The following is a 26,752-nucleotide window of genomic DNA, read 5'->3' as shown; positions in this document are numbered from 1 at the left end:
GGGATAAATCCGGACTAGATACCGATATCAGAGACAAGCGATCTGTTTCTTTAACTGATGTCCCGGCCAAACTATCCATCTATGGGAAAATCTCAGGGATCCGCTCAAGTTTCTTTCCTTTTCCAGTGGGTTTAAAAAAAAATAGTGTGAAATGAGAATACCTCTATGTCCTCTTTACTCCTACTGGATACATTCTATTTTAGCAAACATCTTGTGCATGCCAGGGCGTTTTTTAAAAATCCGTCCAGATTTATATCAGATTGCTTTTACAATTTACAACTGCGTCATTGCAGCCAGGTATCCGAATACGTGTCCACGATAAGTGAGGCGTGGCAGTGTCCGGAGTGGATATTCGACCTGGCTCTAGCGTTGCCTTGTGGTAGGTTAGTCATTTGTGTCAGAGGAAACATATTTCGGTCTTTGATTCTCCTGCAAAAGCTGTGTTGTTTCTACGAGATATTACAGTCGCGATTTAAACATTATTTTATAATAACGGTAGTTATCCTGTGATCACGTTCCGCTGTATATTTTAGCATAGTCGCATAATCCACATACTGTTGTTCAGACTGTCAAGTAAATATATTTTACATAAACATGGGCTCGCCTCTATATTGTATGCTACTCAATAGGCCACCCCCATTAAGATTAGACGGGTGGAGCATAGAACGCGTTTTGAAGCTCATTTTTGGCGGAGATGGTCGTCGCCATCTTGGCAGCGCGTCACTCGTCCTAACTCCCGGATAACCAAAAATGGGCAAAGAGGTGGGGCGTGGGTGCTGCTGAGCTGCCTGGTTGCTGCAACAACGCCCACCTAGCGCGACATAACCAAGTTAGCAAAGGCTAAATGCAAACAGTATGCTACTCTGCGTTGCTAGCGGTTGGTAGCCAGTCACCGTAACGTTACCAGCTTACACTTGAAGAAAGTTAATCTGAAACCATACAACAACAAAAAATAGGTCGAGACTTGCAGATTATATATTACATTTTCACGTAACGTTAGTTACGAGAATAGACTGTATGGTAACGAGTCGTTTATTTGGATGTCACTTGATTATAATGACTGGAGTTCGCTGAGGCGATAGCAGACAGGACAAACCGCTCCCTTTTGCAGCCAGCCTCATGTGGCCATTCGATTAATTGCAGTTTTTGGCACTTCCGGGTAGGCCTCGGAGTTTGCCCCTTGGGGTGGAGCCATGTTTTTAGGGACTTCCTTGATTTAAAGGGGCAACATGTACGAGTTTTACTACTAGCATAAAACAAGCAGAAATTATTTGTAGACTTCTGCAGTTAATATTTCAAATAATATTTTTCTACAAAATGTATCGGAGTGACTGACATTCCCATTTATGTCAGTTTGCATTGACTTGTAATCTCCTTATAATCGTTTTAGACACTCGCAGTACTTTTAATCACTTACCGAACGAGATAGTACCAGCTACTCCGGGTGGGACGGGAAGAAGACGGGGAGAGTGGTGTTATTGTTTAGAGGCAGGATTCTACACAGTGCCTTTTTAACATAGCTAGCTTGTGTTCACTTGACAGTAACCTGCCTACTACATAGGGGGGCAGCAAAACCCTCAAAATTCAACATGAAAAAGCTGCCACGTTTAGAAATTAACTGAACAAAAATATAACGTAACATGCAGCAATATCAAAGATTTCGCTCAGTCAGTTCATAAGGAAATCAACTTTAATAAATGTATTAGGTCCTTATCTATCGATTCCACATGGCTGGTCACAAAAAAAGTTAGGTGCATGGTTCATCAGAAAACCAGTCAGTATCTGATGCGCACCATTTCAAGTACATCTGAAAGAGTTGGTCAGGCTATTGATTGCTGATCAGGCAACTGATATTCCAGATTTTGCGACACATATCAGCTATGCCCATAGTGTCCTATAGTTGCTACTTGCCATGCCACCCTTTGTGGGAAGTAACTTTGGTAGAGTTATCCGGTACGTTTTGGTTAAATAGTAGTAATGAAATGATTTCATAGCATAATATTTTACAAACTTGTTCATTACTTAATTCATTTTTAATTGTGCTCATCTTCTGAATCCAGCTCGTAGTCTGAATCTAGCACCCTTTGAAAACTGAAGTGGGCAGTTACAGTGTTATGTTTTGGCTATGCCAACAGTGCATTGGTTGAGGATGGAGAGAAGCCCAAATACAGAGGTGGTTAGAGTTCAGGAATGACTGACTGTATGAAGTTACCTGCACAGGTTCTAAGAATAGAATGCCTGGAGTCCTGAAATGTTTTCAGCCAAAAATGAAGTACTTGGTTACCTTGACAACCGATTATTGTTTAATTTCAAACTTTCATTGAGGCAGGCAGAATATTGAGATAGAATTGGATACATAATGTAGTTTTGACCCAAAAAATACACATAATAACTGTGAGTATCTTACATTATCTTGATTTATACTATACACACCTTTTAATGTTTACACTAAAATGAAACTTTACAACATGTATTTTGCTTTTCACATAACCATCTCTATTTTGTCTGTTAGCACAATGACTATTGGGATTTTTAGCACATGGGACCATCAGTTCAACACCACTGAGCAAGCACTCACAGACAAAATAAAGAACAACCCTAGCTTTCCATTTACTTTAATTAAGGAGGGTAAGAGATCTATCATATTTTATTTCACTATTCCTTCATAACTATCTCAATTTAAATTGTTTCAGGATTTCTTTTTTCCCCTAATGGTGTGTTGCAGTGTTTGTTCTTGAATATGTGCATGAAAACATCTGGAAAGGTTCGCTGCTACTAATCGCCTCCACTATTGGAACTGCCTGCTACATGAACATAGAGTTTCAGGTGCGTGAGTGCTTCCACAAGAAGTAGAAAAACAACCTGAAAAGTAGTCTCTCTTTCTCTCTTCAGTTTTTGGTCTCTTTTAAGAACTGTCTGTTCTTTAGTGATCCATTTTTTAACAGATATAAATCTCACACAATGAATAAGTCCTAGACATTTTTCTGTGATTTTCCCTTTGACTGACGTGTCCCATAACCTCTTCCTGGGTAAGGACTATCACAAGTATGCTGGGTTCCTGGTGTTCAGCTTGTGCGTGTCTCTGTGGCTTATCTGTTCCGGAGCCTTCCGCCGGCGCCTGGAGATCGATCATAAGAAGAAGGAGTACCGATACTACATCCACACACATCTACGCCACAGGGGCCCTCTGCACCAGATCTACATCCGCATCATAGCACAAAAGAGTGGTGAGGGTCACTATAAATAAGGGCCAGTGTTATTCTTTCACCTTCAATATGCCATTTGCCATAAAGACCCTTCATTAATTTATGTTCTATATCCCAAAGCATAGCAGACTGATGTTTATGACCTCATTTCAGGACAGGGACTGCTGATGTACAAGTTAATTCTAAATGGACATAATATTGAAGTGCGAGAGCTCAGTGGCTTATCAGAGAAATATCAAGTATGGTATCATTGCTGAGTATGACTACTGGCACTTCATTATTCTCAAGCAGACATTAAGTTTGCAAAAATCCAAGTATTTGACCATCATTGTATAGGTTAATTATCCACTTGTATTACCATCAATGGTTTTTATTTTACAGCTGATGGAGTGCCAGGGCAGGAGGATAGCGACAGAGCTTAACCTCAACTACTTTGACTACCAGGACACTTCTAAACACCACCTTGTCGTACACTGGCCAAAAAACAACCATTTTGATGTAAACGATTTCAGCAATCCACCTGTCTGAGAATAAGGAATTTATTTTGTGATCTGTGATCTATCACTTTGTCTGTGTCTCTGACATTCCGTTTACCCTATTACATTTCCATAAACAACCCGAGTTCAACATTATTTTCTTTAAATATTGTATGATTGTTAACTGCATGGGAATAACTGAGTTGATCTTCTACACCCAAATCTGTATCAAGTCATGTTATCAGTGTCAATCCACTTCAACTGTGACAGATTATTACAGTAGTAAATAATCGCACTTCAATTTAACGTTGATTAAAGAGTTCATAAGAATGTAAATAAAATGTAATTACATTTTTTTTAGCTAAATCCCGCCTTCATTCCAAAACGAGCCAATTAAAATCCAGAAATAGATTGCACGTAAATAAACACGGCAAAGTGACCCCCCCTCGTCCCCCGGCTATAAACACTTGCAAGGCTGCAGCTTTTGCAGAGCACATAGCTAGCGTGTTAGCCGGGGTAGAGTGCTAACATAGCTAGCTGTATGACCTAGCATAAAACATCTGGTAAATTTTTTTTAAAAATCATTATTTGCCCCGAAAAGTCGTCGACATGTCGGCTTTTTCAGAGGTGGCTTTGGAGAAGAAACTATCGGAGCTTAGCAACTCTCAACAAAGTGTCCAGACACTGTCACTGTGGCTTATACATCATAGAAAACACTCGAAGACCATCGTTAACGTTTGGTTCAACGAACTGAAAAAAGGTAAAATATAGGCCATTCATGAATAATACTTCACATGTATCTTAAATATTCTTGGTTATTAAACTATGTATATGAACCCCTTTTTAAAAGTAGCTAGATAAACGTTAGCATGCTAACTATCATTTATAGCTAGTAGGCTAGCTAGTTTGTAGCTAGTTAGCTAGCTAAATTAGTTGACTAGCTAGCAGCGTTAGCAACTTAGCTTGTTAGCTACATTAGCTAGCCGTCAGCTGACCACATATCACAGAAAACCTTACTAGTTAGTAGCCATGTGATTAACTGATTGCAATCTTTCTAACGACCGTTTGTCGCGAAATATTCCACCTACATACGCTACATTTCGAGCAACATGTTTAACCTTGTAATTAATTGGTTGAAAAATGTATGCTTAGTTACTAACTAGCAGAACTTTAGTTTGCTAGCTAGCTAGATATCAAGCAAACAGTTTTCCGTTCTCTTCTGCCTGGGTGGGAGTACTAGGCTAGTCTGAAAACTATTTAACTCATCATAATTCGTCATACAATGACAACATTTGAAACGAACTTCAGGGTTTACAATTACCCTGAAAAGTTCCTACTTCTGGGGACAGTCAGTTGCTAGGCTTGACACGAGGCCCCAGACAGTAGACAATTGAACTCATCTTCGCAATTAACTTAATCCATGATGTTTGTCTAGTTGCGACTCCACAAATCCTTCATGCTCGTGTATGCTATAAATGTAGTTGGATTGCCTGATCTATTTCCGAAAGTCCGTGTCACTGTATTAAATAGTGAATGCAGTAGCTACTTGCTAGTCATTGTACTAAAACCAGGCTACTTCCAGCATGTTTAGTTTATAATCTGTAAAAGCTACTGTAGCCCAACTTTGCAACCTATTGATGCCGATTTAAGGATGCATAGTGGAACTTTTACTAATAACAAACTATTTTAACTTCTCATTTTGGGAAGTCTATATGGGTCTAACTGTATAATTGTTGACATGCGGCTTATATCGTTACTTATATGACCAAGTAAATCATTTTCAGATTTGTATTTGCTGAACAGCACAATTTATATAGCTGTGGCCAAAAAGGGCCAAAGGCATCTTTAAATTTGACAGGTAGATAATGTTATGTATTTTACTTCTGTTTAACAAATTTAAATTTTCTGTATTTGAGAATGTATACCATGGGGATGACATCAGTTTTTACAGTTCCAATTGCTTGGGTTACTGGTTAATAATAACCGGAAGGCATCCTGGGGGTTTCTGGTATATTACCAATAGCTAAGTGCTGTAACTAAACACTCCATGATGCATTGTGCCTACAAATGGTTCTTAAGCATTTTCCATTGGCCATAATGAACTTTTTACTTAAATAAACATTTATTCAATGGCAATAAACATTAATATTAACTGACACAATATACAGCAGGACATATTGCTTTAAAGGTAATTTGCAATGTGCCAGTCAGTGTAATTCTGAAACCACGAAGTAGTAGTCAGATATTTTGTAGTATGTTCATCTTCAATTAGGGTATGGTAAGTTAACCCATGTCCAAGGATGAAGGGTCAACATTACAGCTTGTTGCTTGACCTCAGCTCATAATTATGCAAAAAGAATCCCATGAAATTCTTTCTGCATCACTGCACCGGGCTATGTCTGTGAAATAAGGTGAGACTGAAACTTGTCTTCACATTCAGTAGCCTAACTAATGTACTCCTCTTGGACTACTTTTCCTGCTTTGCTGAAGAATGGTTACGGGACCTTTTCCACACCAAACTGCTGTAATAGAGTACTTTCTGTATACCTGTACACCTGTTGTTAAGATGGCAAATTTCAGCTTTAAAGATGTCCATGCCTAGGTTAGCCCATTTGTTTTTCTGATAACCCAATCGTCTGATTCCAGTGTTTTCTTATTTATTTTGCTTTGTACCTATGCATAAAATAAATATTTATTTTGCTTCTGATGACGCTTCTAATTTGAACAATAGCTAATTACATCATACAAAAGTTCTTTCTCTAATAACTAAAGACAAAATAAGCACAATGAATGAATGTATAAATGATATGATAATGAAATGTATCATTCTTCTGTAATTGTACATTATACAACACCTAAATGTGAATGTAGTAAATAAGCTATTTGACTTTAATAGGAACAATATAACAGTATACACAAAGAATAAATAATAGGAGTGAAATATTACATGATTTTAGCTGAATAAATTAATCATAGTAAACATGACTGTAGCAGATTGATTGAGATTTCTGCTGCATAATTATCCAGTCTAAAATAATGAGCCATTGTAAAGCAATCGGCTGTTTTGATTTTGTAAATATTTTGCCTGTAATCTGTTGATACTGATTGCTGGCCGATTTATATAGGTGCATCCCTACTACTGCTTTTTAGGCAAAGGTTCTCCATTATCTTCACTTTCTTGTCTAATAAAGTTTAACATACCTGGAATGTCATTACAGATTTCAAGTCTGAGCTTGTGTCTTTAGGTAGCTAGTTTGATGGTGTTTTTCATTTTTATTCCTTTAGACTAAACAGCCTAATGGTTTCCCTCTGCATTTTCAGGGCTGCTGACTGTTTTCTGTGGACTGTGAATAGCACCAGGTGTCTTTTTTAGCTTAGCCCTGTGTGGGTTGTCTATAGTCTACTTGTGGGTATTGTTTTGTCCTCAATTATTAGCTTTTATTCTTTTCCTGTTTCTTTTCAATTGTTTGGTGTTTATCACATTAAGAAACCACATGTCACTAAAAGGTTGTATTTATTATTATTATATTTTTGTAAAAAAATATTTTTTATCAATGCTAATAGGTCTGCTTTTATGCGGTCAGGATCTATACCGCTAATGCTACCAGTTCACAGTTAAGAGTTGATTGAGGAGAGCTGTAAGCCAAGATTATAAGTTATGACCTCTTTTATAGACTTTGTAGACTTAAACATTAATGGAGATATGGTTTTACTGGGAAATGCGCTCTGGGCACCATGGGGAGTGGCGGGTGTCTGTGTACACAACGGTTTGGGGAGGTTCTCATTTCACTTGGGGCTGATTGCTCCATCAGTTCACTGTCCAGGGAGATGTTTATGTTTTGTGTGTTTATTTAGCATTGTGGCAGAAACCATGCCCTTTCTGCCTCAATACAGATCAATGTCATACAAAACTGCTTTAAACCCACCCGTGTTCGTCAGTGGCACTGTGGCAAGTGGGTTGTGTGGATTAGGCTATACGGGGCTGTAGTGTTATGTCTTTGGCAAGGTCGTCATGTGTAGTCTGCCCAAGTATCAAGCAATGTCTCCAGCTGTTGCCGCCTGGCTCTGTTGCTAGGTTTTGTTTATTCACCCTGCACTCTGTAGATTACTGTCATTTGTGTGTGTGCCTGCAGCCAAGGTGTCCCGGAAGCTCACTTTCCTCTACCTTGCCAATGACGTAATCCAAAACAGTAAGAAAAAAGGACCCGAGTTCACCCAGGACTTTGCTCCTGTTATCGTTGATGCCTTCAAACACGTGTCCAGGTGATGGTCTCTCTTTATCCATACCGTAGTTATTGGAGCGCATGCTTGTTGACGGTGTTTTGACGTGCATGTGTGTTTAGGGAAGGGGAGGATGGCTGTAAGAAACAGCTGGGGCGTGTTCTGTCCATCTGGCAGGAGAGGGCTGTATATGAGAACAACCTGCTGGATCAACTGTCAGACGTGCTGTGTAAGTACCCCTCTTGCCAACACACACCTGAGCTTCTTTGTTTGCCAACAGGTGTTTCCCCTCTTCACTCAGCTTTTGTTTTAAGGGAGTGTTTTTATTTTTATTTTTTTGCATTCACTGGTCATGTTGTTTCACACCAGTCCAACCATTCCTGCGTGTGGCTAAATAGTTAATGTTGTCCATCAAATGTGAATGCCTTGAGTTTGCTGATCTGCTTAGACGGTAGTGTTGGAACTGGTGTTTTGATCAGATGCCTTGAAAATGGAGCTCTTTGGTTACGCAAACCTGTCATGTATATGCAATAAGTTGTCCTATACATACTACTGTAAAATATGTTAGATTGTTGGCTTCATGGGAGCTTAAACTGCCCCCAGTCATTTTGGTCCCTATCGTTTGAGAAAAAATGGTACTTGTTAAGTCTTTCAGTAAACAATTACATTTTCTTGAACATTGCATAGCCCACTATTGCTATTTACTTCATAGAGTATTTTCTTTACTCATTATCAAGAGCAACAATTATTTTGGACGTCACTGTATAAAGGCATTACCTGAAGTGTTCGTATCATATCTGAATGTTATTTTTCCACCTTGCTGTTTCCGTGGTCACTCACCTGTTGACATTCTGTAGTGGGAGAGAAAAAGGCTAAGAAGAGGCCATATGAAGAGATTAAATTGGACGACCAGGACTTTGCCTCCCAGAGCTCCCCAGCAGGGCCCCCACAGGTATTGGGTAACCCAACGGGGTGGGGAGGGAGCCTCTTCTGTTTCACTACCACATCATCATGTCAGATTGTCAACGCAGAAAACTAACAATCTTCAAGATACGCTGGATAATTGACTGGGCGCGTGTCTAGGCATCAGACTGGTATCGGAGTTCCAAGCACCTGTGTATGTGGGTTGAAATATCAGATACCTGGAATTCCTGGATGTGGCCTGTTCACACTTCTCTGTCCTGTCTAATTCATTCCGTTTGTCCTCTTTCGTCTCACTTCCCTTCTCTTCCTGTTTGTCCTCCAACCTCCCCATCTCATCCACTCAGACGGCAGAGTTGATCCGAGCACTCCAGGAGCTGGAGAACGCGGCCTCTGGGGACTCAGCGCTACGCCAGCGCATCTCATCCCTGCCCGCCGAGGTGCAGGACACGTCACTCCTCCACAGGATCACAGGTAGGCTCTGGTTCCTGGCATACACCTCCACGCCACAGACACACTGGCCAAACGGTCAGCCGCGCACAGTGCTTGTTTGTGGTTCAGAGGCTTGACCGTTGGACTTGTGCAGTGCTGACCCCGGGAGTGCACCGGGCGTCTTTTACCTAGTCCACTGGGCCATGCTTAAAGCCTTCCTCTGAGAAACGGCAATAAAGACTCTGTGCTTCACATGAATGATTGTTCCTGTCGTTTTAACATTGTAAAAATATTGGATAAAATCTACATTGTTTTAGCCTTGGAATTGACCATTAACCCTAATTTTCTCCTCTGGTTCCCCGCTGTACCTCTCCAGTTCTGAAGGATTGTTTATAAGTCAAGTCTCTGTTGGACCTTGTTTGCAACTGATAAAAGTAAATGTAATTCGCCATTTTGTTTAACAGCTCTTTTAATCACGTCCCGACGTATTTAGGTACGCAATGACTGGACTCTCACTGGAGTCTTTCTCCCCCTCTGTTGTATGTGTCAGATAAGGAGCAGGGCGAGCGGCTGTCCAGGCTAGTGGAGGAGGCCTGCATGTTGCTGGCAGACTACAGTGGCCGTTTGGCCGCGGAGATCGACGACCGGCGGCAGCTCACACGTACGCTTACCCAGTTTCTGCACAGCCAGAGGGACGGCCTGGCCCAGAACGAGCAGAAACTAGAAGTGCGTAAATATCACCTTTTTTTCCACTATCAGTACTCACCCCTTTCTCATGTTCTCGTCTGTCTGTGTGCGTGCGCGCATGCGCGTGCGACTGGATCTGCCTGCTTATGCCTGTTTCACTCACTGTCTTCATAGCTTGCAATTTTCTCCTGTTCTGTATAATTTAATTTTAAGTGGTATGTTAATGATTTACAATGGCTTTTGAAACTATTAGACCCCTTTACTTTCTCCACATTCTGATAGTCTTCATTTTTAATGGATTATTTGTTTTGCCATCAAACTACACACAATACCCCGTGACAAAGCTAAAACAAGTTTTTTCAAATGTTGACATTTTTTTTAAATGTAAGTATTGAGTACCTTGTAGAAGCGCCTTTAGAACCAATTTTACACACCTGGATTTGGGTGGTTTCTCCCATCCTTCTGTCAATTCTGACCACAATAGGTCCCTACATCAATTAGGCATCCCTATAGCATGATGCTCTTATGACCATGTTTCATTATAGAGGTGCCTTGTTTTTGCCAGACGTAGTGCTTTCAGGAAATTGGGACACATTTCTAAAATTGTAATTGTCTGTGGAGTGATGACAAGAAATTATGAATTGTAAATTAGGACAATAACACCGCAAAGTATGGAGAAAGTGGAGGTATCTGAATACTTTCTGAAGGCACTGTACATCTCACCAATTTAATTGAACAAATAACCATTAACAGTGGTTGGCAAATAGTGACTCTGCTAAAGCTTAACAATATTCTGTTCCCTACTAAGAAAGCCCATGGGGCGAAATAGTGGTTCTGATTAAACTCATTTGGACATGTGTAAACTTGAGATGCATTCTTGACTGTAACTCAACTGTGGTGTAATTCATGCTTTGTCACAGAGAGATTTGCAGCATGGTTTGAGTTATGTGTACCTCAACTTAGGATTCATGTCACTATGCCTTTGTCTCCACTTATCAGTGGCGTCTTTTCCCCCATGGTGAATAACCGGCCCTGAATGCTTTAGCTAAGATGTCATTTCACCCAATGGCGGGCAAAACCACTACACATTTTCTACTATTACACTTTGTGGAGAAAATGTAATGTTTTGTTTGTTTTGCTGAATGCTTAACTGTCCAGCCTTTACCCACAGGAACTGAGCAGGAAAACATCCTCTGATCTGTGTATCTGCAGTTCGACCCCGTTCATCTCTTGTAATAAAGACAAAAAAAATGAGAAAATAAAAAATCTAACTGAATCTGTGAGAGTGCTGTTATTTGATGCTACATGTGATACTATTTGATTTTACTTTTAGTGTCGTACTAATATTTAATTATTTCAACACTCATATTAAGCATGAAACCACTTATATTCATATGTTATCACATACATGTGACATACTTAAATAACTAAATATGTTTTAAATAGTCCATATACATACTTTACATTGCAAATGGTGGGGCTATAGGTTAATCAAATAATACAAACTAGAACAAAACTTTTTGTCAATTCTAATGAAATGAGTAAAGCTTTTAGTTTGCCAGTATTATGTATTATTTAGAAACACAGAGCACAGAATTATGATTTATTACCTGACACATTTAAAATGAAATTCAGACTAAGCTGTGGCATAGTGTTATAAACTTAAACACTCCGTATTCTATACTCGTCTATACTTACCAGTACTCATACTGGTTAAGATTGTTTTTAAGGTATTTGAGTATTCTGGTCTGCAAATATAACAGATGTAATCTCAAATGTAATTGTAAAGCTCCTGAACCAGGTATAGGCGAGTCACCTCTTAGGGGGCTGTTATTTGCAGGCTTTTGTTCCATCCCAGCGCTTACATGCCCTAATAATAACGGTAGTTGTCATTTCCATTAACTTAAACCACAAGTAGTTTAATTGGGTATGTTTATGCTAAGCTGAAATAAAAACTAAAACTTTCCAGGTCGAGAGGGGTTAAAAACATGTTTTTGAGTGTCGGGAACACTCAATGGGCAAGTTAGTTTTGCATTGCCTGGTATCTTGGGTGAGTGGGAGTTTGCCAGTTTTAGACTGATATACTGATCCTGAAGTCAACTTCCCGCTGGCCTTGCTAAACCAATTAATCTAGTGGCTACTTTTCTGGCTTTACTATCTTAGGTGATTGGTCAGAAGATCATAGTTGTGCTGCCAGTGTAATGGCTGCTGCAGGGTCGTTTTCTCAATATAGGGGTTGTCTTAGCAACTGGGTAGAATAGGAGAGTTAGGGACATCAGTTGTGAAGGGCTAGTTTGACAAACTGGGCTTTGGTTACATGCCAAGGCATGCACTTGATCTGCATTGCACTTTCTGCTCTAATGTACTATCATTTTGACTTATTTAACTGCTCAATATGTGAGATAAGAAAACGGCTGTTTGGTCTTTAGCAAATAAATGAATTGATCAAACTCAACAAATTCTGTTAGTTGAAATGTAATGAAAGAATGATGTAGCTTACATTAATGATCTAAATATTTAACTTAAGGTAAATCCAAAATATTTCCATTGCTATCATTCTGTAATCATGATGTGAAAGTTAGATGCAGGGTGATTTTTCTTTTCTGTGAAATGTCATGAAATACTAAGAACATGAACACGAGCAAAACCCAAGACGGATTTGTACATTTCTATTGAATAAAAAAAAAAGTTGGTTTATAAGAGTAGGACTTCACAATGACACGGATCGTAGAGTCCAAGTTCCTTTTTAAACATTTGACATTTCCTTAGCCTTTGTGCTATGTGGTTTACAGTGAACTCCAAGACCATAAAAAACGTCTCCAACTAAAAATGTTATACAAAAAATGTCTCATTAATCAAACCCTACTCTTGTTCTTTCAGGAATACAAGCGTAAGCTGGCACAGGTGACCCAGGTACGGAAGGAGCTGCGTTCTCGTCTCAGCAACCTCCCAGAACTCTCTCTGCTTCCCAGTGTAACTGGCGGACATTTGCACCTGCCCTCGTCTGCCGTCGAGCTCTATGACCCCACAGCCTGACAGATCACCTGTGTTTCTCATCCCTGACTGACCAACTGCCCTTGCCCATCCACCCTGTGGCCACCTCGGATTCACACATCTCTCTATCATGTGGTCATCACTTCATCTCTTTTATGTTTCAATTTCCCTAATTGCTCTTGATCATGCGTGCATATTGCATCATACTCGTGTTTGACATAGGTTTTATCCGATCTTTCTCTGAGTAGTCAAGTTCATCATTGCTCCTCTACTGATACTGTTTATACCTCTTTTACCCACCATTATATAATCCTCCATTCGCCACAGTATACTGCGTCCCTGTTATTCTCTTTACAATAAGTCACTTGATTGATATACGTATATTGTATGTTTCGACATCTAGTGCAAGTGCTTGACTTATGTAGCAGACTGGAGTAGAGTAGGGGCTCCTGAAATGCTCCTGTTCCTTCTACAGAATATTAGCTTAAAAGTATGGTGGAGCTTCTGAACCCAAAGATAAACAGTAGAACCAGCCAGAATGAAAGTTGGCATAGATTTCAGTCCAAGTCAAGCACTGTCTATTGCTATTTAATGAAAGGCATGACCCAAGTTTCCATGCATAATGCACTCCTTTTCTTTCCCTCTTTTGTCCTTCCTCTGAGTACATACAGTACCAGTCAAATATTTTGATACCCATTCAAGTTCAAGTCCAGGCTTTTGGCTTGTACTGTGTATTCTGAATGCCCTTAGCTTACACTGATGCTCTGCGGCACCTCTTCTGTTTCCTCTCCCTACCTAACCTCAACCTCTGAAAATGGTCATGAAGGTGTTGTGATATTTTTGTATTTATAGTGAATTTAGATAGCACCAGAAATTGTATAATGCAGTGGTCCCAATGAATATATCCCCTCAATGTGGTATCATTATAATCAGTTGCAGTATTTTTTATTATGAATGATTATCTTTGTGTTCTTTTATAACTGCTATAAGTTGTATTCTCATTGTGCTTACACAGCTCGCTAGGGTTTTAGTTCTGGCTCTCGGGTACTTCACCAATAACAGGGATGGTGTTCTATTTTAATGGCCTTAAAATAATTAAGCCTGTTCAGAGAAGTTCTCTTGTCCAGATTTGATTGTGAAATCATGTTGAAATTAAATGGACTAGTTGGTAAGTGAACTAATGCAGAAAGACACATATTTTCAATTTGTTTTACTTTGTTTTAAAAAAACAAGAAAACAGAAACCTGAATTGTTGAATATAAACATTCTTAGTGAAAACCACATTGTTTGATGGGGTCCTCTTGCAGTCTTTTACTGTCAACCTGGGCTTGACAAGTCAAGGTAGTCATTCCAAGAAATCCATGGGTCTCATTGCAGATGCAGCTTAATAGAAGTGTAATGTCTCCATAATAGTTGAAGCCTTTCCCATATTGAAACAAGTGATTGGAGACATAAGTGTTGTGTGCTTGTTTACTGTATTACTTACTGCTCCCTGGTTTTAACCTCTACTGAATGATGTGCAGTCACCTATGACAACTATGCTCTTCAAAGATGTTGAAGGGTTCCACTGTTTGCAAAACCTAACTTATTTCACTGATTTAGAGGTGTTCGTTGAAACACATTGTTGTAATGCGTTCAGTTCTCAGAACCAAATAAACAGCAAAACAGGAGAATTAATCAAGACTTATTGTAAAACTGTTTGTCTGCATCAATCTAGCAATATTTGCTTTTGGGTGAGTATTAGTTTCGTTTGAAAATGTGTATTTCTATGTGTACTTGAGTATGTTGATTAGCCATGCCCTCAATGAATACAGTATGTTTATGTTCATTTTCGCGTATTGAAATTATATGACCACCAAACCAGCAGGTGGCGATATAGGATTTAGAAAAGCAACTAGACATTTTACAGTAACCATTAAACAGGAAGTGGATTTATCCAAGTCAGCAGCGGATTTATCTGAACGCTAAACTATACAGTATAGCTAAACCGTTTAGTTTTCGTAGTTTGCAGAAACCTCCATGTATATTTAAGACAGTGGATCATATAGTTCAATGAAAAAAATAACCCATACTGCATTGTCTGTGAAATAGCTAAAGCAGTGTTTTGAGTTGGTTTTTGCTACAGTACAGTAGCTAATTTAGCATTTCAATATTTGCGAGCAACAATGGATGTTCTCGAAACAGCATACGAGGATTCTAACGCAGTCCCGGACTTCATTGACTGTGCTGTAAGTAAAGACGTTAGTCTGTGTTCTAGTCTGAGACATTAAATCCCTCCGTTACATTAATCGCTAACTACAGCGCGCCTACAAGCTAGGCTAATTATGAATTATATATAAAACATCTGGAAGACCATAAGCTGTTTCAAAGTTGTTTTATCAAAGCTAGACTAGCAGTCCAGCAATTCATTTGAACCGTTAAAAGTACAGTTAAATTCCTAATTAAAATAAAAGGCTCATTCACTTATGTTGCAAGTGCCTAAGACAAAACAACAAAAGGAGTATCTGACCAATGTAGGTCTTATTTTTCCTCAATTGAAAATGAATGTAAACAAGACAATTGACCCACCCCACTCTGACTGATAACTCAGTGTATGACAGTCATCAGTCCCTTACAGCACAACTAAACACATTCGATCGATTGATTGATGTGTCACAAACAGTTGAATATATTCAGACTATGTCTGAAAATGCCTCATAAGAGCACAAGTGACACGTTCTGGTAACGCGTGTACCGTAATGTGTTATCGACCGGTAGACTTGTTGGATTTACGCGTGTACTTGCACAGTTGTATACACACAAATTCACCGGCCACGCCAAGCTGTTGCGTAGCTCAGTGATCAGAGCAACGGTCTCTGGAACAAAAGGTTGTGATTTTGCGGCCAGGTCAAGTCTTTTTATAAAAATGTGCCTCCCCATTCAAAACAACACTTTAGTTGACTTCCAACAAATCATTTTGCAAATCTCGTTGATTGACACAAGCAGAGACGTATAAATCCATTAACACGTATGCTTGCATGTATTTCTGTGGACACTGCGTGCCATGCCAAGGTGCTGTGCTGCACAGTGGTCAGCAGAACTCTGTAACTCCGGAAGATCTACAAGCATACCACCATGAAACTGATTGAGATCAATGGTTAGGCTGGTACTATGGGGACACCAGCAAAAGTGGGTACGGCAGCATTTTTATTGATGCCTTGTTTTAACATAGCCATTCCAACTGACTACTATCCTAACAGGGAGCCGACCAGAGGATAAATAGAAGCCATACTGTGTCTGTCATATGTTCATAGACGCTGTCATTGTTCAGGCGCTTCCATTGTATCACATTGCCATTTTCAATGTTATTTATTCTGTCACACTTTCAGGTCTGCTCTAAATCCATAAGGGGTGAAACGCTGTATAAAATTCACCTGACTACAATACAGCACATCATGGTAAGAAACAAATTTAACGCATCCACAAAACTATACACCAGCCATAAAATAATGATATGTTACGCTCTTCTAGTCACTGGAGTGAAGTAGGAAGGTCAATACAAAATCAGGAGTAAAATGCCGGTGCTCCAAATAAATCACTATGACGAGCTTGACATTTTGTATCAGCTGCAATAACAAGGATGTGCTGAGTTATAAATACTCTGTTACCCTCTTCTTTCCAGAACCAAGGTCCTGACAGGTTTTTAGTCTTCAAGATCACCCAGAAAGCCACTATTTTGCATTTGGTGTTTTTGCTCATTCTAGGTAGCTTCTAACTTCTTGTACAAAACGTAGATAAACTTCACATTCAACTTTGCTTTTGCCCTTGGTTTCAACACCACCAACTTATTCTGGTGTTCCTTGTTGATAAATTATTTCAATAAAACTCTTGATTGAGTCTTGAATACTTGATGAACACGGCAACAGGAATAAATCATGACAAAGAGCCCAGACACCTCAATGTGTAACGCATCCATCTACAGTGGAACTGCTTTATAATTGTATTTCTCTCAATCTTGCTCCTGTTAACAACAATCGAATGGGAGTTTGCAAACAATATAACATTTTGTCATTTCATGGTTGAACATATTTGTGAGGCAAGAATGGTGGTCACATTCATGGAAAGATGTTGACCTTGTAACTCGGCAATTCCTGAATTTTTCATGAAGCTTGGATATGTCCAATACCTTAGGTGCTGCAATATACTGATCGATGTCCCTGTGTATAAACCATTATGACATCTCGTTAGAATCATGGACTGCATTATAAAGACAAATTAAATAAGAAGGGTAACTTAATACACTGATGTATTGTTATGAGGTCATTCTAAACACTTCATTGTAAACACTTTTCGTATACGAATGGGGACCATTTCCCAATCAGACTCGATTTTGTTTAATGAGTCTTTGTCTTTAAATGTCCTGTTATGATGGGAATAACTTTACTTTCATTCTTTACTTCCATACATCACTGCTGCTCCAAAGATTGATCTTTTTGGACACATTGCAGTTCATTTCCAAAGGGACAGTGATGTCTTTCTGTGCTTTGTAAAGATTCACAATGAAATTTTACGTCATCTATCAGACGCTCTCATCCAATTTAGCTATCTTACTCAAGGTAAGACCAACACATTTTTCACCTTGCCGGCTCAGGGATTCAGTCTATATCTATGAAAAACATTTTGTACACTGGATATCTGCACACTGTTCAGTTTAGTGCAAAATTCCAGTCTAAATCTGTATCTGGACTTGTCATTATTCTTTAAAACAACTACTTTTCCCTTGCCCAGTTCAACGTCTGTCATATACTCAATTGCTGGATGCTGTATTTTAACAACACAGTCTTGCGTTGAAGTGATAACATTAACTGTTTTTTTGGTTTTGTTCATAAGACAATGAACAAATACAGCAAACAACCAAAGCGCACACAACAATTCCTGAACACTTTTTTTTTTAAATCAATTGAGGGCATTATAGGTAAAAAACCATACAGAATGGGTCACGCTTGGAATGATGTAGAATCCTTCTTAAATTGCCCATCAGTGCACCTCAAAAGAGCTGTAGATGTGGCTTCCCATTGTGTGTATGTTTAGGTATGTATGTGTTTCTGTCTCAGGTCTAAAAACCCATCTATCTGTAGTGCTAATGTAGCAAGGCTGCTTTTCAAACCAACCAGTAGCAAACTGAACAGTTGTTGATTGACATAACTGAACCTGTTTTTCTCGGTTGCGTCTACCTTCATCCCCAACAGAAAGAGGACTCCCTGGTTTCTCTTGGTAAGTAATTTAATCTTCCCTTTACTCACTGATTGTCAATGAGCTTGTCCATCCCTGACCTCTGTGTCTTGTTGCGTCCCGTTCCTAATGGATAATGGACAAGACCCAGAAGGCTGATACACTGCCGTCTGTGCCAATATGATTGTAGGGCACAGTTGTTACTTCTGAAGATTTGTTTTTTATATTTGGTTAAACCAAAATATATGAAGCCAAAACTCATATTTGGCGCTATGACGCTGCCAAAAGCAGCACCGCAGATGAGGATGATGCAAAATGACGCACTCTGAGTATTCAGTGCACCGTCTGCACTGGTTGGGATCGAATAGCTAAAATGTGATTGTTGCTGGACCCAAACAGCTGTACATGCTTCATGCTTCAAAGCCCTTAGTTGTGTAAATTCACAAAATATTGTTTACTTCACACAAAACAATTTCTGCATGGATCGTGAGAGAAAGTGAGAGACACAGAAAGGAATCAGTACAATAGCCTCACACGGTATAAGTTTTCTTCACATACCTATAACTAAATATTTACACAAAGCGCTCTTTCCAGTTTTCTGGTGTCCACATGTTGATACGAGTGGAACGGAACTTGATGGTGGGTTATTGCAAAAGAAAAAAGCCAAACCAATCATCTAGCTGGCACTTGCTGAAATAAGAATGGATTCAGTCAACGCTCATCAGTGGATTTCAACTGAGTATGAACCCATAGTATCATGTCTGTAGTCCACCACCTGAAATAAGAAAGATTGTTAAAGAAATGTCTGGATTAACCTCTCAGAATTAACTGGATCAAAAACAGTGACTCAAGTCTATGTAAGTATGTGATATTCCGTTTTTGGATGTACTTTAAGAAGTTAGCTTCAGATGAAAAGAAAAAAATTCAAAGGACATTGTCACAAGTGTTTTCTGTACATCTAAAGGGACGACCTGGTGATGGAATTGGAACGTCTCTATGTCTTTCTTTAGAGACCTGGCTATAGATTAACTTTAGTGAAAATTCAGTGAAAGATTTTTCTCACGCCGTCAATCGCATATTCCTTCTTCAACCGAAAATGTTAAGCAAAGTATATTCGCTTTGTGCTAGTGACTTTGTGTAAATGGCTCAGGCTTTGAGTCCTATGCATTTGATGTTTGCTGTTCTCACTCGTAAGTGGGCAACAATGGAGGCTGAGACCCATGGTATTATACAGGTACATGTATATTTCATACATGTTCCTGTCTCTGGTAAGCATGCATCAATCTCTTTCAAGATACTCCATTCAGTTGGGATTGTTGTCCGTTCAGTCACCCTGGAAACAAAGGGTCATAACATCCGAAAGACCGCTCCAGGACGGCTGCAGTCAGAAGGGAGATTTTGAGAGGTCACTGCAATTTATGTGTCCGATTTTGGGAGTAGGAACGCCACAAGGAACACCTTAACTCAGATAGCTGAAGTACAATAGTCACTTTGTAGTGGCAGATGGTTTAAAAGGGATGTCTGAAGAACTCAGAACCCCTTTGCTCAGAAGAGCAGAACCCCCCCCCCCCCACCCCCCCCCCGTAGGTCAATCAGCTATTAGTTTTGACTATGGCTAATACCCTGGAGAAATCAAACTTCCATGACTCTTTTTCTAGCCTAATATAGAAATCAGAATACTGTATAACTTCTCTTGAACCCCTACATAAAGGGAATACTAACTGAAATGAAATTGAAGGTTTGTTTCCTTCAGTTTGTTGTTGTTAGCGTTCTACAATTGAACAAGTCAAAAGCAGAAGCTGCTTTATCAGAGAACAATTCAAAGACATGTAGAAGTCCTTAAAACAGACTGGTGTCTGTTCCGGCTTTAGCAGTGCAAGTTCACTTTGTGCGGTGCTTGCCCTGGCTGTAGTTTTGGCATAATCTCTCAATGATTGTGTCAGTGTCATACTTGCCTAAAGACTGCTTAGGAACACTGATGCCACATGTCTTGTGAAGTGTGGCGCTACATTTGACAGGTTTTGAATAATAGCCAGTATTTATTCACAATACAGCTTTCTCAAGAATGCACAGACACTATTGAAACTTTGTTCCTGGGCAGCAAAGAAGAACATTGAATCCATGCAAGCTTGACGGATTCAGACACAAAATACAAAATAAGCTATGGGGAAAAACTGGTTTATTCATAATTGAAATCTGATGATTATGTACATTTTGCTTTTTCAGTGTTTGTTTTTACAGCAATCTAGTCAGCTATTTTGTTCAAGAACTACTTGTAATGTCTATGCAAAATCAGTGACATTGATGTCTAACTTGTGATGTTGTGGTCACACAGGACGAGCCACCAGAGATCATGAGGTACCACATTTCACGGATCTCAAACAATACCTGCAATACCTGGATCTTGATGAGCCCATCATTGGTACATATTTTAAAACCATGTGTAATTCAACACAAAAATGATTACTTAAAGTTGGCGTCCAAACACAACACACATGTAGAACAGAAATATGGTCAAACAGTTACAGTGATAGATTTCTCTGTTTTTAAAGTGTCTCTTTCTGACCCAGACATAACAACATGTTTTTCTTTTCAGGTTTGAGTGCTCTGGATGAAGTGGAGCCTGTTGCCCATGATAATCAGCCTGGCCCCAGATACATCTGCAGGATGTGTGATCTCCAGGCAAGCTTGCCCAACATGGTCAACCATATAATTGGTCGCAAACATCGCCAGAAATACCTGGTAAGAGAGTGATCTTCTATAGAGAATTTGCCATCATAACCTTGTTAGAACAAGACTAGGCATCTCATGCATGATTTCCTATTTACGGCCAAGCAAGGATAATGATGGTCAGGACTGAGAATTATGAATGATGTTCTTCTTGTAGGAGACGAACAGACCAGACCTGATTACGTGGGTCTCTTCGAATAGCCTGTTTCAGTCAGGGAAGACTATACGGGCCAAGGCGGAGGTTTTAGAAAGACAGGATGGGCAAGGAAGTCCAAAGGTAAGTAAAGATGATGATAGGATCCATCTTGTTACGGTAGCTGTTGATTGATAGCAGTACTACAACACTGGACAGGAAAATGAGGGCCTTACTCCAAATCCATGATCTTCTCAAAGGATAATATCTTTTGAACGCGTGGATGTACGTCAGTGAACTGAGCAGATTTAATGGGTCAACGTATTGTTCTGGATGTTACGGTTGCGTGTATCCTGCTTATACCTTGCCGACAAACAATGACATTAACGTGCACTTACCAGTTGAAATACATTAACTTTCTTTTGACAAGCAAATACTGTTTCAATGTTTCCCAAGCGGATTACATATAGGCAGCTATACTGTAAATACTGACGTTTTGTACGTTCTGGTTGGGATACATTGGCAGATATGCCGCAACAGTTGTCACAAATAACATTAACAAATGTTGCAGTAGAAATTTAATTTTCAGTTATAATTTCATTTTTAACATGCAAATTCATGATTATTAAAATTAAGTTGTCATGCTGCAAATGCAGAAAAGGCAAAGTAAATTTGTTAATCCTGTTTAAAGACCGATAACAACACTTTTGCTCCTGTACAATATTCAGTTGACAGGCCGAGAGATCTATCAAACATGGTTAGGCAAAAACAAATATGTCCAATGTTGTAGTAAAGTTGATGTTTTTACAACAGTTCCCATATCTAAAAAGTGTATGTGTTTTACAGTAAAGATTGCTGGCCACAGATCTCAATATTCACTGTAGCTTCTAAACCGTTACCACAACCAATCACAATGACCAGTTTTTTTCATCTGTAAGCAAGCCACAAACATATAACATGTTATAAACCACCTACGGGTAACTTGCCGCTTTAATGCTTTCGGTAATGGTGATCAAACCCTCAACTATCTAATTGCAGTCCATACACTTAAAATCACAAGGCCACTCAGTTCATTATAGGCCTATGTACATGTGTGTATTATCCAGGTAATGCAGCTCTGATTCATAAAGTATTGTTCATAATTTGGTTGTTTTAAGTGTGCTCTTTGAAATCTTCTGATCCTAATATTTTTGTTGTTGTTTTAGCCTTTGAAAAAAAATCGCAACGTGGGCAAGTTAAACATTTCAAGAGGTAACATCTCTAATTTCATATACTTTTTGAAAATGACTGATACCATCCATGAAACTGTTAAGTGGCAAGATTGATTTTAAATCGTAAATATCACCAACAATCCTTTTTCCAGTTCCAGTTAAACAAAAAGGGTCCCAGAATCAGCCAAAGGGTCGCCCTACACAAGGACCACCGCTTACTCATTCATCGTACAAGAGACGGGAAGCACGTCATCCTCCAGAGGGGCAGGATTTCCCTGGGGTGGAGTACAAGCACAGAGGAGACCATCCTGAAGGCGATCTACATAGACCTCCTTTTCATAAAAGCAATCCCTACTTTTTGGACGACACAAACCGAGAGGCATATCTAAGGGATGAAGACTGTCTTCGGAATGGTTTTGAAGATGACACACTTGATAGAGCAGGCTTTCATGAAGATGACCATCATAGAAGAGCATTTATGGAAGATGAATTTTGTCAAAGGGGCCGCTACCTTGAAGAAAATGAGCATAGCCAGGATTATTTGGAGGACATGCATAGACGGGAGATCTTAGAGGAGAGCGGTTCAAGGCCAAGCCACCCAGATGAAATCACTCGCCAGTCGTATCCTGAAGATACCTACCTTGAAGCTCCTTCCCGCACCAGGAGCTACCCAGATAATGATCCTCTCGCGCAGTTTTATTCTGAGGAGGTTCTCCGTAGAACATCTCATAGTGTTGAAGCTGCTAAGGAGCGGGTCTTCAGGGAAGATAAGCCACCCCATGATAGGGGCTATCCTCGTGGTCCTTCCTTTCCAGAGGAATTTCCTCACAAGCAAGCCTATACTGACAAAACAACACTTTACTTTGAACATGCCCATGGGAGGGCAGATCATCGACAGTCTTTCCCTGAACGCTCTTACCCTGAGGATACCCGCAGAAGTGACGACGAAGAGGAGGAAGCACGACGAAGGGCATACCCTGAGGAGGAACTGCGGAGGCCAGCATATCCGGAAGGCAACCCTAATAGATCTCTTGACAGGGACCCAAACGGCCATGGCTATCACAAGGGGCTAGATAGGCAACCAGCCAATGAACAAGACAGGAGGTTCACGGATCAAATGGAGGAACCAATGGAGACTGAAGGTCAGCGCAATAGAGATTATTTGTTTGACTGTGTCAACACCTTTCATCAGGAGGGAAGAGGTCTAAAGCACCCAGAGGCAGAGAGAGGGATGGCACCACCAAGCATGAGAGGCCCTCCTCAGAGGGCAGCAGAAAGAGTGAAAACTGAGATCCCAGAACCTTTTAGACGCTTCCTGAAAGGAGCCATAGATGAGAAGGGCCCTATGAAAAGGAAGAGAAAGAGCAGGTTCTCAGATGCCACGGAACAGGAGTGGGATGTTGTTGTAAAGAAAATGTAAGTGTCAAAGAAATTACATCACCACATGTTGAAATTCTGTAATTAAATCCTGAGGTAATGGGTTTTTTTTGGCTAACACTGTGGCTGAACATGTCATGTGCTCCATTAGCAATCCCGATTATGACATACAGGCCAAATACCAAAATCAAATGGGAACCAACTGTATTCATTTTTTGGGATTTTTTAATTCTATAATGATTCTTTGAAAAAATTTTTTTCTCCAGGCAAGTTGATGACTGTAGAAGGTCTGAACCCATTGCCAAGCCACAGGTACAGACAAACTTTAAACAACTGGTAATTGCTATGATTTTGAATAGTCTGTTATGTTTTTGTAATATTAAGTAGCTTATTATGATTGTTTAGGGTGGATACCACAGTGCAGCCAGCCTCAGGCCGATGGTAGAGACCACTCCAAACACTGGGAATGTTCTAGATGCCCTGGTAAGCTTTTAAAAAATGAGGATAAATTCCTATGCAAATGTAATGCCCTTATCATAAGGACAACTGGTATAGCCTAAGAATGTAGAAATTGTATGTAGAGTACCAGTCAAATCTTTGGACACCTACTCATTCCAGGTTATTTCCTTTTTTTGACTATTTCCCACATTGTAGAATAATACTGAAGACATCAAAACTATGAAATATCACATATGGAATCATGTAATGACTCATCAGACCAAAAAAGTGTTAAACATAACAAAATACAAATGATGACAGCTTTTTACTATTTTTGCATTCTCTCAACCAGCTTCTTGAGGTAGTCACATTTGACTGGTACTGTATATCACAGGAAAGTCATGTTTTTGACTGAAAAGGGACCTTAGTCTTTGATGTAATTGTTTTTTTTTTCATAGGACAACATAAAGGTTGAGAATGTAGAAGAAGCCAACTTCCTGAAGGAGAAGCTGTGTAACCTTCTGAAAGAGTTCCAAGCCCAAAAATCTCAGAAGACAGCATTAGCGCCCAGGGTAGGTATTGTGTTCCACAGCTTGTTTGTGCAGTTGCCTTACATATGTCGGTTGATTATTAATTGATGCTGGTGGATGTGAAAATTCAAACATTTAATCTTCTCTGAAAAGTTGATTTATGTAAGTACTGGGATCCCTTTCCAAATGTGTCTTGTAGTACAAAAGCCCAGGCCCAGCAGTTATTTCCAAAGACTACAATCACATTAGCAAGAACCAACTGGAAGGTTCCAGAGATAATGAAAGAACATACAGAGAGGTGCCAGATGAGAGACATTACGAAGGCCACCCTCCGAGACACTCACAGGAGTGCTACACTCCAGAGACCCCACGGGATCTATATGGATGGAGACCCAGAGACATAGACCAGAGAATGGAGAGGAGAGCCCAATATGAAGGTAAAATACAGTATGTTGGCTTAGAATTACATTTGAGGTCAATAATTGCAGAAGTCTTTTTCCCCTGCTCCAGAAAATTAAGGGAACACATAATCATCACAGTATAACACCAAGTCAGTTAAACTTCAGGGATATCATTCTGGCCAGTTAAGAAGCATACATGATTGTGAGTCAGTGTCACCTGTTTCGGTGCAAATGGAAGTGACATCAGGTGCAGTGAAGAGGCAACGGCAAGACAACCCGAAAAAGGGAATGGTTTTGCAGGTGGTGTTTTAAAAATTGCCTCCGGAGGGCTACTGGTGTGCTCATTTATGACCAAACTGTCCATTTAGGGTGGCATGAGGGCCTGACGTTCTCTAGTGGGACCTGTGCTCACAGCCCAGCACCATGCAGCTGGATTGGCGTTCATCAGAGAACACCAGAATGTGACAAATGTAAAAGAGTCTGGAGACGCCATGCAACATCATCCAGCATGACTGGTTTGGTGGTGGATCAGTGATGGTCTGAGGAAGCACATCCTTTGAGGGTCGCACAGACCTTCAAGTGCTAGCCAACGGTACCCTGACTGCTGTTAGGAACCGGGATGAAACCCTCAGACCCATCGTCAGACCTTATGCTGGTGCAGTGGGCCCTGGGTTTCTCCTGGTGGAGGACAATGCCTGGCCTCATGTGGCCAGAGTGTGTAGGCAGTTCCTGGATGATGAATGCATTGATGCCATTGACTGGCCCTCATGTTCCACAGACCTGAATCCAATTGTGAACCTCTAGGACATTATGTATCGGTGCATCCAACGCTGCCAAATAGCGCCACAAACTGTCCAGGAGCATACTGATGCCCTGATCCAGGTCTGGGAGATCCCTCAGGCCACGATCTGCCGTCTCATCAGAAGCATGTGTGATTTTAAGTGTTCCCTTAATTTTTCTGAGCAGTGTAATTCCACAACTACAAATATACATTATCTTTTTCATTTCAGAGGTTTTTGGTCAGGTAAACAATTACCCAGAATCCTATGATTCTCCAGATGAGGCAAGGGCCTACCCCCATGAGAGGTCGCAGGTGCTTATGCCCCCTCGTGACTTCCCACCTTCGAAGGATTTTTACGATCCCTTCAGTTCTTCAACCCCAGCACACAGGGGTCAGGGATACAGGATGGGGGCCCCTCATTCCACCAGCCTAGACAAAATCACCTCTACCCTCCTAGAACTTGTGGCAAGGAAAAGGTGATTTTACTGTAGAAACATGGCAATATTTGTATTTGTTGTATTTTGGATTCTTGAAAGTGTTAATACTGATTCCTTGACATACTGGTTTAAATAAGGGTTTGGAGCAACTGTTTGATGTTAATCAAAAATGTTTAGATCTGTTTTCTCTTCACAACATTTGTAAATCATAAACAATTACAATAAAAATATTTCTGTGAACACATGAATTCAGAATCAATCAAGATTGGGTATTTTGTTCCTATGTTTTATGCCACTAGCCACACTATTACACCAAGTACATCTGTCTTAATGTGTTCAATAGTGAATATAGGTGATTTTGTCTGATTTTGACATAATGGTAAAACTTTAAACATGCATTTCAAAATGATGTAGTTAGGCTAGTTAGGGGAAAGATATGTTGCTGAAACATTCTACAAGTTTAAAAAAATCTGCTGACCAAATAATAACAAAAGGGCATGGAACAACCTCATTAACTACACCGAGCAGGTACTAAATGATTCACGGAATACAATTAATTTGATAAG

General features: G+C 39.9%; 3 protein-coding genes across 6 annotated transcripts; all 3 read left to right on the top strand.

Annotated features, from left to right (window-relative positions):
- The first annotated feature begins 260 nt into the window (after positions 1–260).
- LOC105012619 (transmembrane protein 249) lies at positions 261–3,273 on the top strand. 3 transcript variants are annotated; one of them, XM_034294711.1, is made up of 4 exons: positions 261–379; positions 2,513–2,628; positions 2,726–2,826; positions 3,035–3,273. In XM_034294711.1, exons 2-4 carry the CDS (start codon positions 2,517–2,519, stop codon positions 3,245–3,247), a joined length of 426 nt encoding a protein of 141 aa, XP_034150602.1. In that variant the 5' UTR covers positions 261–379; positions 2,513–2,516; the 3' UTR covers positions 3,248–3,273. The 3 variants fall into 3 exon arrangements, with proteins under 3 accessions (XP_034150602.1, XP_034150601.1, XP_034150600.1); XM_034294710.1 differs by lacking the exon at positions 261–379 and adding an exon at positions 2,343–2,394; XM_034294709.1 differs by lacking the exon at positions 261–379 and having other exon boundaries at positions 2,349–2,628.
- Positions 3,274–3,748: 475 nt separating this feature from the next.
- LOC105012597 (regulation of nuclear pre-mRNA domain-containing protein 1A) lies at positions 3,749–14,620 on the top strand. 2 transcript variants are annotated; one of them, XM_010873555.4, is made up of 7 exons: positions 3,749–4,442; positions 7,816–7,945; positions 8,026–8,132; positions 8,761–8,855; positions 9,172–9,298; positions 9,807–9,982; positions 11,102–11,155. In XM_010873555.4, the coding sequence occupies exons 1-7, from the start codon at positions 4,292–4,294 to the stop codon at positions 11,138–11,140; spliced, it is 825 nt and encodes a 274-aa protein (XP_010871857.1). In that variant the 5' UTR covers positions 3,749–4,291; the 3' UTR covers positions 11,141–11,155. The 2 variants fall into 2 exon arrangements, with proteins under 2 accessions (XP_010871857.1, XP_010871856.3); XM_010873554.5 differs by lacking the exon at positions 11,102–11,155 and adding an exon at positions 12,824–14,620 and having other exon boundaries at positions 3,750–4,442.
- A 242-nt stretch (positions 14,621–14,862) lies between these two features.
- On the top strand, positions 14,863–26,441 carry si:ch211-13c6.2 (uncharacterized protein LOC100000125 homolog). The gene is made up of 13 exons (XM_010873556.3): positions 14,863–15,165; positions 16,306–16,374; positions 18,166–18,190; positions 20,484–20,570; positions 20,745–20,890; positions 21,036–21,155; positions 22,217–22,262; positions 22,375–23,638; positions 23,866–23,911; positions 24,005–24,082; positions 24,496–24,609; positions 24,767–25,004; positions 25,979–26,441. The coding sequence occupies exons 1-13, from the start codon at positions 15,103–15,105 to the stop codon at positions 26,227–26,229; spliced, it is 2,547 nt and encodes an 848-aa protein (XP_010871858.2). The 5' UTR covers positions 14,863–15,102; the 3' UTR covers positions 26,230–26,441.
- The last annotated feature ends 311 nt before the right edge of the window (positions 26,442–26,752 follow it).

The sequence above is a fragment of the Esox lucius genome, chromosome 10, assembly GCF_011004845.1.
Source record: "Esox lucius isolate fEsoLuc1 chromosome 10, fEsoLuc1.pri, whole genome shotgun sequence".
Lineage (NCBI taxonomy): Eukaryota > Metazoa > Chordata > Actinopteri > Esociformes > Esocidae > Esox > Esox lucius.
The sequence above is the reverse complement of the archived record's forward strand: the minus strand, read 5'-3'. Positions and strand labels throughout refer to the sequence as shown.

What these genes read in the sequence shown, in the direction of transcription:
- LOC105012619 (XM_034294709.1), top strand. Translation starts at nt 2,454, where the DNA reads ATGAAACTTTACAACATGTATTTTGCTTTTCACATAACCATCTCTATT. An exon ending in ATTTACTTTAATTAAGGAGG is followed by an intron (nt 2,629 to 2,725) that starts GTAAGAGATCTA and finishes GGTGTGTTGCAG; the next exon opens with TGTTTGTTCTTGAATATGTG. An exon ending in ACATGAACATAGAGTTTCAG is followed by an intron (nt 2,827 to 3,034) that starts GTGCGTGAGTGC and finishes TTCCTGGGTAAG; the next exon opens with GACTATCACAAGTATGCTGG.
- si:ch211-13c6.2 (XM_010873556.3), top strand. Translation starts at nt 15,103, where the DNA reads ATGGATGTTCTCGAAACAGCATACGAGGATTCTAACGCAGTCCCGGAC. An exon ending in GGACTCCCTGGTTTCTCTTG is followed by an intron (nt 18,191 to 20,483) that starts GTAAGTAATTTA and finishes GTGGTCACACAG; the next exon opens with GACGAGCCACCAGAGATCAT. An exon ending in AGACAGCATTAGCGCCCAGG is followed by an intron (nt 24,610 to 24,766) that starts GTAGGTATTGTG and finishes TGTGTCTTGTAG; the next exon opens with TACAAAAGCCCAGGCCCAGC.
- LOC105012597 (XM_010873554.5), top strand. Translation starts at nt 4,292, where the DNA reads ATGTCGGCTTTTTCAGAGGTGGCTTTGGAGAAGAAACTATCGGAGCTT. An exon ending in GTTCAACGAACTGAAAAAAG is followed by an intron (nt 4,443 to 7,815) that starts GTAAAATATAGG and finishes GTGTGCCTGCAG; the next exon opens with CCAAGGTGTCCCGGAAGCTC. An exon ending in ACTCCTCCACAGGATCACAG is followed by an intron (nt 9,299 to 9,806) that starts GTAGGCTCTGGT and finishes TGTATGTGTCAG; the next exon opens with ATAAGGAGCAGGGCGAGCGG.